This window comes from Lemur catta, chromosome 11, assembly GCF_020740605.2.
Source record: "Lemur catta isolate mLemCat1 chromosome 11, mLemCat1.pri, whole genome shotgun sequence".
Classification (NCBI taxonomy): Eukaryota; Metazoa; Chordata; class Mammalia; order Primates; family Lemuridae; genus Lemur; species Lemur catta.
This window is the reverse complement of record NC_059138.1, coordinates 55,411,884-55,427,151: the sequence shown is the minus strand read 5'-3', so window position 1 is coordinate 55,427,151 and position 15,268 is coordinate 55,411,884. Positions and strand designations below refer to the sequence as shown.

Genomic DNA, 15,268 nt, shown 5'->3' with positions numbered 1-15,268 from the left:
AACATGCAAGCATCCAAAGTTAAATATGGTGGAGGATCACACAAACACACAAATAAAGGAAACCTGCTCACAACTAGCAAATAGATTTGTGCATTTAATTACTTCTGCTTTAACCTCTAAGAAGCCACGCTAAGGGGCAGCTTATCTAAAAGTGGTTAGCAAGAACAAAAAAAGTGAAGCAAATTTGGCCTCGTAAACCATAAAGCCCAGAGGTTAATCACCTACATTTCTCTTTCTGCAAGCCACTCACTAGCAAGCCTGATTAACACACTTATCTTTCCAAGTTCTTCAAACTTTTACCATTTTCAAAGAGTCTTTCTGTTTACTTTCTGTAGCCAGCCATCACTAGCAAAGTGCTCCTTATCTTTTAGTTAAAACACTCTGAAATGTCAGCATGTTACACAAAAAGACCAAAGTAATCCACTAAGTCTTTCTCATCACACACTTTCTTTCACCCATTTTCCTAAACGTCCTTGCCGCATAGATGGGAGCCATTGAGTGTGCAATATTTTCCTCAGCGAGTCGCAGAAAGCACTAAACAGGAAACCATACTAAACTGCAACAGTGTCTAGGTGTTCAGAGAATCTTAAAGTAAATACATTTACCCTAACAAGACCAGGAGATCCTTCTACTTTTTACCCAATCCCTTCATTCTTTATCTTCGTTCTTGAAAGAAAAATACACTTCATGTCAGAAACACAACTGTGAAATGCAAGCACTAAAAATGAGTCTGCACCTGTACTCTTGCCCCAGCACGTTATATTGCAGTGTCCCGCCTGCATGTCCGGATCCTCTGCTAAATGGTGAGATCTTGGAGGGCAGGAGTCACATGGGACTCACTGTCACCTCCAGTCTCTGGCTCAATGATGTGTGTTAAAATATCCAGCCTTGACTATTAAGTGGACTGGTCTTCCTCTTTCATTTCTAATTTGACTCAAAGATCTCCTTGTTCTGACTATGCTCATGTGCTTTCTTCAATAAAATAAGTTGAGTGCGTTGGTTTGGGGAACAGGAGTTTGCAAAACTAGCAAGGACAGTAATTACTGTTAAGTGGTAATGGGGCGGGGGGAGGCCAATCGCATCAAGTTTGAGGCCAATCACAAAGTCTGCTCTATTGGGAATTGAATGGTAATGTAAACTTACTACTGAGAAGGTAGAGAAGGAGTTTGGTTGTCAGAAAACCTGGGTCCCATTTCTGATGAGATAATATTTGAAAAGTTTTACAAAAATATATCAGGTACCTAAAGAGCACTACACATATTAGTTATCATTGTTATATCATATCACAGTTCCTTCTGGGTACACTCTTGTCTTTGAAAATTCCTTAACTTTATTCCTTGTTTATTTCCACTCACCGTGATAGCCTAGGATTAATGACATAGTGTTTGTAAAGTGTTTTGAAATCCCTGAAGTGTTATAATCAACCCAAGTACCATTTTATTTATGCAAACTGTGTCTACCCAGCAAGTCCACTTAAATATCTAGGATTGGGAACTGCTGTCTCATAAGGCTTAATAAATGATTCCCTCTGGCTCTAAAAGCAAGTACTTTTTCAATGACAATGGGAGAGAAAGCAAAGGAATTGCTCTGTGGCATCTGTTGTGTAACGTTTTTCTAATGGCACATCTCGATAAATGCATGAGAGTCCTTGGAGAGTTGCAGCACACAGTAAAGAGAGAGTGGTAAAAATCCCAGTATTTCTGAAAAGGAAGGCAAGACAGGTTAAAGTTAGAGAGGCCCCACAGTTTACGTCAATAAAAATCAACAATGATGCATTTAGCCCCTACCCCCTACATGTAATGGCAGCTTTCTAGGATCTCTGATGGGAGACAAAATTATATAGGAAATTGAAATGGGGGTGATGAGAAGGCAGTACAAGGAGAGAGAAGAGAAGTGGGGGCGGGGGAGAATAATACTCTATAACTCAGAACCCAGGAAATGAGATAAAATATACGTGTGTGACCTGCCTGCACCAGTCCAAAATAACAGTTTTGAATTAGCCTAAATATTATTGTACGCTGTTTATGTGCCTGGCGTGACCCATATATTCAAATAATTAATGGAAGTGGAGGATTAATGAAGCTAAGCCTGGTTAAGCAACTTTTAAAGGTTAATGTAGCTAATAAGTAGCAGAATAAGATTGCACCTAAGGCAGGGAACTCCAAGCCCAGTGAACTTCGCACTCTGCCTAATACCTCTCCATGTGGTGGAGACAGCCTTTGACTTCTAAAACCAAGAACAGGGTGCTCAGCGGGAAGGACTGGTTTACAAAGGCAGCAAAGTCCATAAGTCCACAAGTGAGGACTTGCCTCTGCCAATGGCTTTCTGAATGATGCAAGACAGGGTTTTTAATATTGTTTTCTGTCTAATAATCACTTCAAGATACTTAAGAGTGAATGAAATAATCCACAGAAAACACTTTCATCTTCTAATAAAAATGCTCTATGAGCAATACCAGATATTATCATTTAATTCCTCTAAATTGATGGAAAGAAAGTAAAGTTGCCATTTTTGTATACTTACTCAACTTGCCCTCAAATGAAGAAATTCCTCAAAACATTTCCTAATGCCATGTTTTTGATGGAGCTATTTACTCTTGCAACTGCATTTTGTAACTCTTTGTCTCATTGCATTTGAGTAGACTTTAAAAGCATTCTCAAAACCAATTTTTAAATTTGAATTTTCTGCACTTCTGGTCTGGGAATACTTGATAGTGAAAACCACAGGAAGAGAATTGATTATTTACCTCCAAGTCATCATCAGGGATAGCTCTTCTCCACTTTACGTTCCACCTGATGTGTTCGTAGGCATTGACTACAACTTCAATTGCTTTAGGACAAGAATGGCAGGCCTGAATCACCTGTAGAGGAAGCAGAGAGTTTCATTTGTTCAACGCACACATATGTATGGTTCATTGATTCAGCTCACAGAGAGATCAAGAATTCACCAACCTATTACAGTCCCTGGAACCCTAGGATGTTTTTGAGAAGTCTCATGCCTTTGAGTATTCAAACATGCTGCCACCATGGTAGATGGGCAGATTAATAAAATCAGACCAACTTCCTTCACCTTCCAGGAGCAAGAAAAAAAAGAGGCACCGACAAAGCAGGTGGGAACCTGAAGCCTTCCCTGCCTATAACTGAAGCAATTTAGAGAGAGGCTGGCCACAGAATACACTTCCAGCTGCCTGGGAATCTCTTTCAGCTCTACAGAAAATTTCATTATCAAAACACTGAACGTTAGTAGAAGAACTTAGTTCTACTGGTGACCACACGAGCTACAGAGTAACATGCAAGCTGACCACAGGTATCTTCCCAGTCCAGTGCCTGAAGAGGACTGGGTCACACACCAAACCACACCCACTGGTATTTTAACTTTCATCAATAAATAAAAGATGACATGAAATTTAGTTATTTCACCAGCACTCTCTGTTCAACAGTTCATTGTCTAACCCAAAATACTGGCAAGTTGAGTCAAGGTGGCCGGCATTTCCCTCAGGAGACAGAAAGATTTAGCTTTAGATTTCAGACCAAACTGGATGTTTATACACTTAACCAACTATTGACGTTGCCGTAAGGTTCGAACCTATCTGATTGATTAATAAAGCAGTGTTTATTAGGGTACAAGTGTGAGAATATATAAGAAATAGCCAAAAATAAAACACACTGGTATCTCATGAAAGGCTTAGCATAACAACAAGAGGCAGAAACACATACATGAAATAAGGCCAATAGAGATGAATGGTTGGTCTGTATATTTAAGTGATAGCTTATATGGTTTTAAAAATAGAAACTTTAGAAATTCCAAGAGGGGGAGCTTTTGTGGGTTGTGGCTAGTCAGGGAAGATTTCTTGGAGGAGATGAGCTGGAGTTAGTTCCTAGGTGGTAGATCCTAGGTGGTGCATGTGTGCACCACGCCTGCCTATGTGTACTTGTGCACCGATCCGCATCAGAAAATGTAACGATTATGCTGAAAGAGAGGTACTTCAAGGGGAACAACAACATTTTCCTTCCCTTTCTCCTGTCCACACAAACCTGTTCCTTAGATCCCTTCTCCACTGGCATAATATGGCAGGCAGGACTCATACCTGTTTCTAGGTCATTTTTAATAAAAAGTTCTCCAGTCATTCTGGCCACAAGAACAACATCATTCCAATAATAAAAATGTTCATTTTAACTGAATAGTTGAAACTCCAAGTTTTATTTAAAGCAAAAGATTCTCCTTTCCTGTAGGCCTGTTTCAGGCTGGAAGCCTGCAGTGGGAAAGCAGTTACTGTGGGTTTGGGATGATAGGAAATATGTATTTGGTCTTCATCCCCAGGTCCTGGTACAGAGCTCCTAAAACCTTTGGAATATCCTGAATGATAAGAGCATCTTTGGTTATTCTTAACAAGCCCCTTTCAGCCAGAGAGACCAAGCCCTGGTTAGAGGATTGGAACTTCCAGCAGCATCACCCCCACCTCCAGGGAGGGGGGAGGAACTGGAGATTGAGATCAATCACCAGTGGCCAACGATTTACTCTATCATGCCAGTATAATGACATAAAAACTCCTAAACGATGGGATTTGGGGGTCTTCTGAGTTGGTGAACATGTCAAAGTGCTGGGAACGTGGTATGCATGGAGGGGGCGTGACAGCTCTGTGCCACCCCCTCTGAGACCTTGCCCCATGCTTCTCTTTCATTTGACTGTTCCTAAGTTGTATGCATCCTTTATAATAAACCAGTCAACCAGGGCCAGTAATTGAAATGCTTTCCTGAGTTCTGCAAGTCATTGTAACAAATTACCAGGGAGAGCGTTGTGGGCACAGCCAGATTTGTAGTCAGCCTGGAAGAAATGTGGGCAGCCTGGGCAACCCCATTTGCAACCCCATTTGTTCCCCCAATTTGGAACACCCACCTTTCTTGATATGGGCAATGCTCCTCTTCAGATTGGTCTCTTGCAACCCTCACTCCTCCCCAAAATCTTCTGTGTCCACCAGAACACCTCCACCTTCTTTCTGCCAAGATCGCCCTATTTCAGAAAATCCTCTGGCTGTGGCCTGTTTTCATTTAAACCTGACCCAGGTGGTTCTCCAGTGTGACTCACAAATGGCCCATGCCTCTGTCCCGTCATCAATGAAAGGCACTCCTGACTCTCATTTTAGTAACCTTTCTTCCCTTTGATGCCAGATAAGCAGCTCCATCCACAGACCTGCTCCTTTAAATTTCCTCATCATAAGTTCCAAATCAGTCCCATTTTTCCCTTGAAACTTCAGAGGACGTAAATCCAACCCTCTGCAGAATCTTCTTAAAGTTCCCCTCACTGGGTGTGACATGAGAACGAAGCCCCCCCTAGAGGGGAGGCATGCCGCTGCCCTTAAACAACTTTCTCCAAAAACATTTTCTTCCCGATTTCCCACGCCATCTCGACCTCAACCTATTGGAGCAAAAGGTCACAAAACTGATTTTCTCTATTTCCTTTACCAGTTTTTCATAGGTGGTCCGGCATTGCATTTTTCCATGCAGGGTAGTAAGTGTTAGGGTCTCAAGTAAAACAGAGACAAAAAGATTATCATGTATGTGTGTGTGTGTGTGTGTGTGTGTGTGTGTGTGTGTGTGTGTGTGTGTGTATTGTCATGAGGTCAACCTGAACGGAGGGCCCGTATCAGGAAAGAGCTAAAGGTAAGAGCAGGTAAGAATGAGCCAGTTGATGTGCACCTGCAACGCCAGTGTGGCGAGCTTGGGATTGACTTGACGTGCAACAAGAGGCCATTATATATTCTTAACAGAAGGGATTGTATTCAATCAACTCATTCCATTAGGAAGCCTTTATTAAGCATTGTGTTTAGTACAATGACAGTAATTCTGAGAAGTTTATGGCCTGTTTTTTGTCGTGAAGGAGTTTATAACCTAGTTTGAAGAGAAAAGACATAGATATTTCAAAGAGCTAGAGAGCAATATAAGTCAGTAAATAATAAAAGACTAACTTGAAGATCATCAAGTGTCCCTTGAGCACCAGGAGCAAAAGCACAAAGGAGAAACCGAGCACATCAAGGGCACAGAGCAGCGAGGAGGCTGAAGGGGAGTGCACCAGCTGGCTTCTCAGCTAGTGTCAGCACCAGTCCTGGGAACGGAGGCACCTGCAGCTGTGAGAAGGAATAGGAAGGCGGGACACTAATCAGACATGGGGAGAAAAGAACACAACTTTGAAGACAGAGATCAAGGACAAATAGGGGTCCCACTGATAGAAATGAGGAAGTTGGAAGGGCACACTAATTGGGGAATGGGCAGATAATGAGCACGAGGACATTTCATCTGTAATGTCTTAGTGTCAGTCAAAAATGTGCATGACAGACGCTCCAATGAGAAGGTGAAGATGCAGAGATTTGTGCACCCTCCAAGTGTGTGCTGGTTAAAACTACGAGGCTCAGTAGTCCTCTAAATGGGCATAAATGGAAAAGGTAGAGGATCATGGCTTACAGCTTCAGAAATCCTAACAGGCAGGAGATAAGAAGAAGGGAAAAAAAATAGCTACCACTTTTTTTTTTTTTTTGAGGATTTACTATGTGAGGAACTATGTTAAATCGTCACATCATTTAGCTTGCTTAATCTTCAAACAATCCTATGAGGTTGATCCTATAGTTATCCCCATTTCACAGACTTAAGACCAAAGGCTGAGAAAATTTAAATTCTGGGTCATTTAGCTAGTAAATGATAGAGCCAGGTTTCAAACTCAGGTCTGCATGACTCCAAAGTCAGAAGAAAACCAGACACGTCAGAGTAAAAGACATCAGATGAAGAGAGTATTCTGAGTGGGATTATCAGCAGGGCCATGAAGATCGGAGATATGAAGACACATTAAATAACACCAGGTTTGATTAGAAGGTCAGATTACCAGGAGCTGAGTGGACCAAAACTGCTAAGGACCAGATTGCGGGGGATCAATGCCGGATGGATGGACGGCTGTAATTAGGGCTGACCCGCCTCATCTTTAAGACCCTTGGCGTCCCAGCAGGCAGGGCTTTAGAGGCCCAATAAATAACTTTCCCTCCTGAATTTTAAACCCATTAAAAATGAAATGAAGATGACAATCAGAGTCATCTTTACAAATTACATATAGTGTGTTTAGTTATAGGGACACATGGAGCTTCTAACACGCTACCCTCAAATTAAATTTACAGCCCCAAACTGCAAGCTTCTCCCTGGCAGACAGGGCTGGTTCCTTTTGTCACACAGATGAACAGAATTTAAGTATCCTCTAGGCCCAGGGTGAAGCAAGCAAAGTCAGTTCCTCTTCCCAACTTAACGATCTGTTAAGTGAAGTGAAAAGGGGACAGAGGTTTGTGGGGGGTTTATTTTAGTAAAACTTTCCTCATGAAAACATTAGATGAAGAAAATGACATTTCTCCTTTACATAGCACATCAAAACCCAGGTCCAATGGCCCAAATACAGTGGGAATCAGGACAAGAAGACATAGTGAGATGGCTGGGTGCGGTGGCTCACGCCTGTAATCCTAGCACTCTGGGAGGCCGAGGCAGGCGGATCGCTCAAGGTCAGGAGTTCGAGACCAGCCTGAGCAAGACTGAGACCCCGTCTCTACTGAAAAATAGAAAGAAATTAACCGAAGACCTAAAAACATATAGAAAAAATTAGCCGGGCATGGTGGCGCATACCTGTAGCCCCAGCTACTCGGGAGGCTGAGGCAGGAGGATTGCTTGAGCCCAAGAGTTTGAGGTTGCTGTGAGCTAGGCTGACGCCACGGCACTCACTCTAGCCCAGGCAACAGAGTGAGACTCTGTCTCAAAAAAAAAAAAAAAAAAGATATGGTTAGATGAAGCAGGGCCATCTGCAGTGAGGATTGCCAAAAAAAAAAAAAAAAAGGTTTTTAAGAATTTTCTGGAGTACAGTTTCAAATTAGGAGTCATGGCCTCAGAGGAGGATGACATCAGCCCCAGCAAACAAGCCAACCAGAGGGCCTCCGCTACAAAGGAAGCAGGTGTTTGAGTCAGTGGTGTGTTGGAAAATGTCAGTAACTGACTTTCTGGTAAAAAATATATATATTTATACGTACATAAGTTTACTATAAATTTTACTTATATGAAGAATGTATACCCCACAATTTACAAATATCCAATACTTTTTATTTTCCATTCTATAGAGTCAATTCGTTCTCACAGAATTCTTTCATTGATTTTTGTATCAATTTATAGTATTAACTTGTATTTACAGCCAACCAGTGTCTGCAATTGAAAAACACATGTAATGTATTATAGTTCCTATGTGAATGCTGATCGATAGTTTTATTACGTTAAAGAGTAAGATAAAAGTGAAAAAAGGAAGACATGTTGGAACTTGACTTGTTCATCAATGATGAGTGACTTTTTTGTTGAGATAATAGTTTTCAAAGCATATTTCCTCAAATTTTGTGCTATTCATAATGTAAGAGCTACAGACATGATATGCTGCACACTTTTACATTTAATCTGCATTAGTAACATTTTCTCCACAAATTTCTTAAGTCTAGTTATCAAGAAAACAATAAATCAAGGCCTGCTTAGTAGCATTTGCTGATTTCTGTGATGTAAATACTCCCATCATGGCCTATTTCAAGCTACTAAAGGGTGATTGGGAAGAGATGGGCTGTAACACAGCATTATATAGTGTTGCCACCATACACACACAATAGATACAACTAACAAGAGCATAAATCTATGGAGTATAATAATTAGGAAATACAGAGAAAATAATTAGGAAGTAGTATGTTTTTAATATTTTATTACCTTTGTTTTTAGAATACCTTACATGTTGTAAGTTTATATGATTTAATTTTTAATAAAGGCTGCATTTAACAATTAGCTCTCAAAATTCCTAATAATTTAACAATCAGGTCTTATGGGCTACTGTGAGCCAATTCCAGCACATAATTGCTTTGGACTGTTCCCATATTTAAAAAGCACAGGCACAACCCTCAAAGACTGAATGTATATGCTGAAGCTCCAACTCAGTGAAGAATTATCCTGCCCAGTGGCTGGCTCCAAATGAGTACAACATAAGTGCTTGTTTAATGAGAGCATCTGTTCGCATATATATTGCGGGCACAGAGCACAAAGTAGTGCTGTTGACCATGGCTTTTTCAGCCAGGTCCAAACAAACAGAAAACAATCCTATATCATCAACCCATAAGGGGGTAAGCAGGGAACCCATTGCTAAGGAATCTCTGAAGATTCAGCATTTCTGAATCAACAGAAAGTGAACCTAGAAGAACTTTTATCTGGATATATGGTTGTTAGAGCGGGCAGGTAATTTTCCAAAACTTTGATCTTGGAAAATTGAGGCAAAAAGGGCTGCTCTTCTCTTTGTACCTGGGACGAGGATGGCAGATATGTAGATGTATGCAAAAGAGACAGACAAAATCTGCAGCTGACTAATGCTTTGAACACCAGTTACAAACCACCACACAGTATAGAATGCTAGATGTGCAAGGGACTCTTCACATGATCCAATCCCCTAATTTGGAGATGAGGAAATTGAAACCTGTGTTTTATAATTTCAAAAGAATTCTCTTGTGAATACAAACATACAAAGTTACTATATAATTAATGTGAAAATAGCATCCATCCTAAAAAGACGTCCAGACACAGCCTTTCTGGAAGGATGCTCCATGGTGAGAAGTAGGTTGGTGATCACTTGAGGAATCCAAAATAAACATTTAAATATATGAGTTACCAATACAGAGATGATAGCTGAAACTAGTCCAAGACCTGGATCAAGAATATACTTATTCTGGAATTATAGAAACAAAAAGCGTGGAGAGGTCAGAAAGCTCACCATGAGGTTTGCACTTAGTTTAGGTGGTCCCCTCAGAAAACTGACTTCTGTGCTCTGCATTAATTTCCAAGCCACACTCACTCTTCCTGAAAGCCACACTTGTACCACAGGTTATTTGTCCCTAGGTTTTCCTTCCCTCTCCCTCCTCACCAACACTGAGAACATAGAGAAACAGAGGCAGAAGACATGTGGCTAAAAGTTATTCTCTTTTTGCAACACATTACCTATGTCTCTTCTAGGGTTGCCAGATTTAGCCAATAATAATAATAATGTAGTTTGCCTGGTTAATTTGAATTTCAGATGGAGAACAAATGATTTTTAATGTAAGTATGTCCCAAATATTGCAGGTGACACACTTATACTAAGAAGTACTTATTATTTATCTGAAATTCAGATTAAACTGAGCATTCAGTATTCTGGCAATCCTATTCTCAGGCTCTATTCAGAAACAGTTCAAATTCAGTTATGGATACAGGAATGTAATACATTCATAGTTTCGGAGCCTAACTTCACGTATCTGGTGCTTCAATTTGCACCTGGAATACTTCTATATATCACAGGGAGATGACTTCTCACCTTTCATGAGGGTAAAAAGATTAGGTGGTTCCAAATCTTAACTTTCTGCTGCCTTTAGATGCACAAAGTCCAAGGCTCCCACTGCTGTCATTAGTTTTCGCTGACACTCTGACTGCTAAGTTTTCTGCTGACAGAAGAGCTGGTTCTCAGAGCATGAAATGCTCCTTTTAGCCTGACAGCTTCCCTGCTCTCTCCACTGGCACTTCCAGATTCTTCTAGAACTAAGACAGCTGGACACACCTTCTTCAGGCCTCAGCAATTATTTTACCAGGCAACAACAACAAAAAGACCCTAAGACATAGCAAACTCTAAATCATCTCTATATACTGACTGCCAGGAATGTGACCATCAAATGGCAAAGGACTAGTGTGGACCCCGAGAGGAGAAGTCACTGCCTCTTCTTTGCCTTTGCTGGCCTGGAAGACAGAAGAAGCCCAGTGAGCTTCACCCTCATGAGTCTCTGGCGTCTCTATTCCCCCTTCATGGAAGAACAATTGGACAGAAAAGCTCTTTCTACGGTAGTGACATCTGGAGAAAACTTGAGACATCTCCCCTCATCATCCACCTCCAAAAACCATGGATTAACACAAACCTATTAAAAAACAGATTTAAGTCTCCTTGCCGCTCTTCCAGTCTAAATGCCACCTGCAAGCCACTTCAGCAGGGAAATTCTAAAGCTACCTCCAGCCTTATATATTGATATATTTGTGTGCAGAAAGGTATTTGATGATCAAAGGGAACTGCTTGCACCCTGAGCTTCACATACAGCATTGTTCAATGGCAGAAATCACCCTTATCTTCCCCAAATCCTCACGTTACCTTTCCCTCCCCTAGAAAAATGTCTTTCTCGCCCTATAAGAAAACCCAGTCTTGGCTCCCTGGAGTGTCACTTCCTTCTGAATTATGCTGGGAGAAAAAAAAATCAAATGTCCTTTTGTACCCTGGAAAGCAATTGCAGACCCTATAATTCTTTTTTTTCCCCCCTGCTTAATGTAATTTATACATTGGCTTTCAGTGAAATACACCCTCCACAAATTTGCTTTGTATTTGGAAGAAAGCATCTTCAGCTCTGACCTTGTTCCTTGTAAATAAGGAAACTGAATTCCCCATCCGCAAGAGAACAAATCGCTTTATCTTCTGGATAAATGAGTCAGTCATTTACTTGTCGTAAAGATGACTTTCTCTTTGGAAAGTTGGGCTGTGGACTAGTCGTTCTAAATCACTTTGAAGCATCTGCATAGTAAATTGAATCATTTTTTCTTTAGTTTTTCTTTGGAAAGGGGCCAGCTCTCTTTCACAGTCTGTTGAGTAGCAACAAAAATGTTTATAATACCAACATCTAGCAGTAGCCGACTCTATCTTAAATCTCTTTAGCATACAGCCAAGCTATAGGAAGTCAGAGGAGCAAACAAAACTGAGTAAGAAAATGCTAACCATGGATAAACAGTTCTTGGAACACACAATTGCATGCCTATTTTACAGGCTAGTGGAGCCACCAAGTAGTGCCAGTAGGAGAGACTCCCGCACTGGACCAAGAGCACATTGTTGTGAGGGGGGAAAAAGGAAACACTGACCACCACCCACTGGGCTCCATGGCTGACACACCTCACTCTCTCACTGCTCAGACAATCCTGAAAAGTTCATGTTATTACCTCTACTTTTCAGATGAGGAATTTGGGATCTGAATTATTAAGGGATTTGTTCAAAAATCATACAGCAAGTAAATGGCCAGGCCAGGACTCAGACCCACGGTTTTTACCCTCCCGCTAGCACCTCTTGGAGAACTGCCTTTGAAAAAAGACCTGGGGACCTCTCCCACATTTGCAAGCCTTCTCATTGGAGAACAGAAATTCTGTTTAAAAGCCCATTCTCTTTAATATGTCTCTTATAAGGGAATGAGGAGAGGGTCTTTCAGTTATTTTCACAGAGACCTGTTTCATGCAATCAACCAGCAGTGAGTTTCAGCATACAACTCAACATTTAGTCTCTAGGCAGTGACTCACATGCACTCATTGTCTCTCTTGGTTGGGAAGGTCCCTCTGGGTAAACCAGGCCCAGGAGCACTGATTCTGCTGCTCAACAGATGTGTAATAACAACAACAGTGATAGTCATTATGTGTTTAATGGTTACCATGCACCAAGCACCATGCTAAACACTTCTCAAATGCTATCTTGTTTAATTCTCAAAACAACCTCACAAGAAGGCCATTAGTATTCCTAAAGTGGAAGAGCATGTTTCTCTGGCATGTTCATGCCCTGTGTCTCTCTCCAAACTTTCTCTGGAAGGAAAGTAGCCGTAGAGCATAAATATGCCCAAGATTATTATGCTTTGTGAAGTGAGCCATGTTAGAGAGATAGATTGTTTGCCTTCTAGAGGTTCCACTATGAAGAATGACCAGACTCTAGTGAGATGTGGGTTAGAAAAAAAAGATGGAAGTAGACCAAGGGAGAGATGTTTATAGTTGCAAGATGAGGCTGAAGTGAGGAACTGGAAGAGAGACTCTGCAAGGACTAAAAGCAGCCCGAGAGGAACAGAAAAGAAGTGTTTGGCACCATCCTTTGGGCTTTCAGCATACTGGTGATATGCTACAAGTATAGGATTAACTTCCTTCTGGTGAAGGACTGAATCTGCATATTATTGCCAAGGCACAAAGACAGCACATGCCCATTCCAGAGGGGAAGAAACTGAGGCTTGGGAAGTTTCAGTAATTTTTTTAGCCACACTCTTAGATAAGTGGCAGGATCCAAGTTTGTATGATCTCAGAGTTCATGTTTCTTCACCCCTGACATGAACAGCACGGCTAAATCTAGAATGAATGAGCTACAGATGACAAAGCAGAGATAAAAGTAAAAAATAGAAACAATGTCATGTGTAATTTAAAATGCTGGGTTGAATATTCACCTTAGAGGTTGTTAACGTTTATTGTTTTGGCCAAGTCCAGAGTGCCAGGGTATGATTTGGAAAATGAATGCAACCTAAGCAGTAGACACACATAGCTAAAAGCTATGGATCACTGGACTTTTAATATAAGTGGTTGACTTTTTCATAGGCTTTAACTGACCTGATTTCTAAGGTTGCAGTATGTACAACAGGTCTGATATGAAAATATTCTGATTCCATACCTAATGTGAAAAAGTATTTAAAAATTCAAAACTGCAAAGAAGGTGAGAACACACAGCTAAGGGCAAACAGGAACCCTCAATAGTAGACTTCACAGAATATTATTTCAGGCCATTTATGAAACCATTTTTCCTTAAAAATTATAGGGAAAATGTAAGGGTCAAACATTCATGATTCTTGGCCTTTTCCAACATATTTGAGTAATACCCAGTGGCAAAAATAATTAATAGCTAAAAATTTGGGAGAAATATAAAATTTGGTTTGGGAGGGCAGAGAAGCCCTAAGTACAAACTGACACAAGGTGTAAAGATTATTTATTATGAAGATGCATATGAGCTATTCTAGGTCATGAATAAGAACTAGAGAATTAGATTAGATAATTTACAGAAATAAAAAAGTGAAAGAGCAGGGCTGGGGGGGGATGCATTTCAAAATCAAAGAGATACCCAAGGAAGAGAGTGCTGAAGAATTTGCCTTCATGGAGATTTAAAAATAGGACAAGAGTACTATTTCTGCCTAGAGATGTGAGAATTAAACAAAATGACCTCTTCAGGTCTCTTCTTGTCTTGATCCTTTAAGTTTAATCACATTTCATGGGTAATATGTTATCAGAAAACATAGTGGAAGCTACTAAATTTAAAGATGTAGGGTCTGGAGCCAGACAGACCTCAGTCTGAATCAAACGTGCAACCATTAGCTTTCAGTGGGCTTGGGCCACCCAGCAATCCTGCTACATTTCCCAAACCCATTCACTCCCCAAGATAAACATCAGACAACTTGTTCATCCTCAGGCCTTCAAACTTCCTTTCTGCTTCTCATTGTTCACTTAAAAAGACAGAAGCAATCATAAAAGACCTTCTACAAACTCCTACCAACACACTACCAGCATCCCTGTGTCTGTGCACACAGGGGCTGCCCTCCCTCCTGTTACAATGGATGAACTGCCTGGAATACTAAGATCAAAGCCTGGATCCCTGCACTGGATCCCATCCTCTGTCTCCAAATCAAGATGCTGCTCCAGTGACCACCACATCAAATTTTCTCCCTTTCCTGAAACATTCCCATCAGCCAACCAACATACTATAATATCAGCCATCATTCTCTTCCAGCTACTCCTCCATTACAGGAAAATGCCTCAAAATCCTTCACTTTCTTTTTTCACCATTTCCTTTGAATTCATTTCAATCAACCTTTTCTCACCACCGTTCCATCAAAATAACTCATGTCAAGGTCCTCAGGGAAATCCATACTGTCTCCAAAGCCAACTTCTTAGCCCTCACCTTATTTGAATTGTCCCATATATTTGACCCAGTTGGCTCCACACCCTCCTTTCTGAAACACATTCTCTCTTGGGTTCCAGGAAAACATTCTATTTTGATTCTCCTCCTATTGCAAGATTTCTCTGCAGTCTCTGTTACTGATTCCTTTTTATCTCCCCAACCTCTAGCTGAAGGGGCCCCTGGCGCAGTCCTCTGGCCACTTCTCTTCTATGTTCTCACTCTGGTTGATCTCATCTAGCCTTGTGGCTTTATATACCATATTCATGATGAACTCCCAAATTTGTGCCTCCAGCCAGGACCTTTCCCTGAATTCCAGACTCATGTATCGAACCACCTACTTTACATCCCCAACATCTAGTAGAGCTCCTTCTAAACCAGCTCCTCCTGCAGCCTCCTCACCTCAGGAAATGGCCTGTTTACCTTCCTTGGCCGAAAAAACTCTTAAAATTTTCCTTGATTTCTCTCTTCTTCTCACAGTCCACAA

At 41.0% G+C, this 15,268-nt stretch overlaps 1 protein-coding gene across 1 annotated transcript in view; it reads right to left on the bottom strand.

The window, feature by feature from the left end:
* Nucleotides 1–1,466: 1,466 nt before the first annotated feature.
* Nucleotides 1,467–15,268, bottom strand: part of ASB4 (ankyrin repeat and SOCS box containing 4) — a 58,418-nt gene continuing 44,616 nt past the window's right edge. Inside the window, exons 4-5 of the mRNA XM_045564096.1 lie at nt 2,747–2,860; nt 1,467–1,700 (exon numbers count right to left, since the gene is read on the bottom strand). Coding sequence (XP_045420052.1) covers nt 1,512–1,700; nt 2,747–2,860 — 303 coding nt within the window. The 3' untranslated portion in view covers nt 1,467–1,511. The remainder of the gene's footprint in view (nt 1,701–2,746; nt 2,861–15,268) is intronic.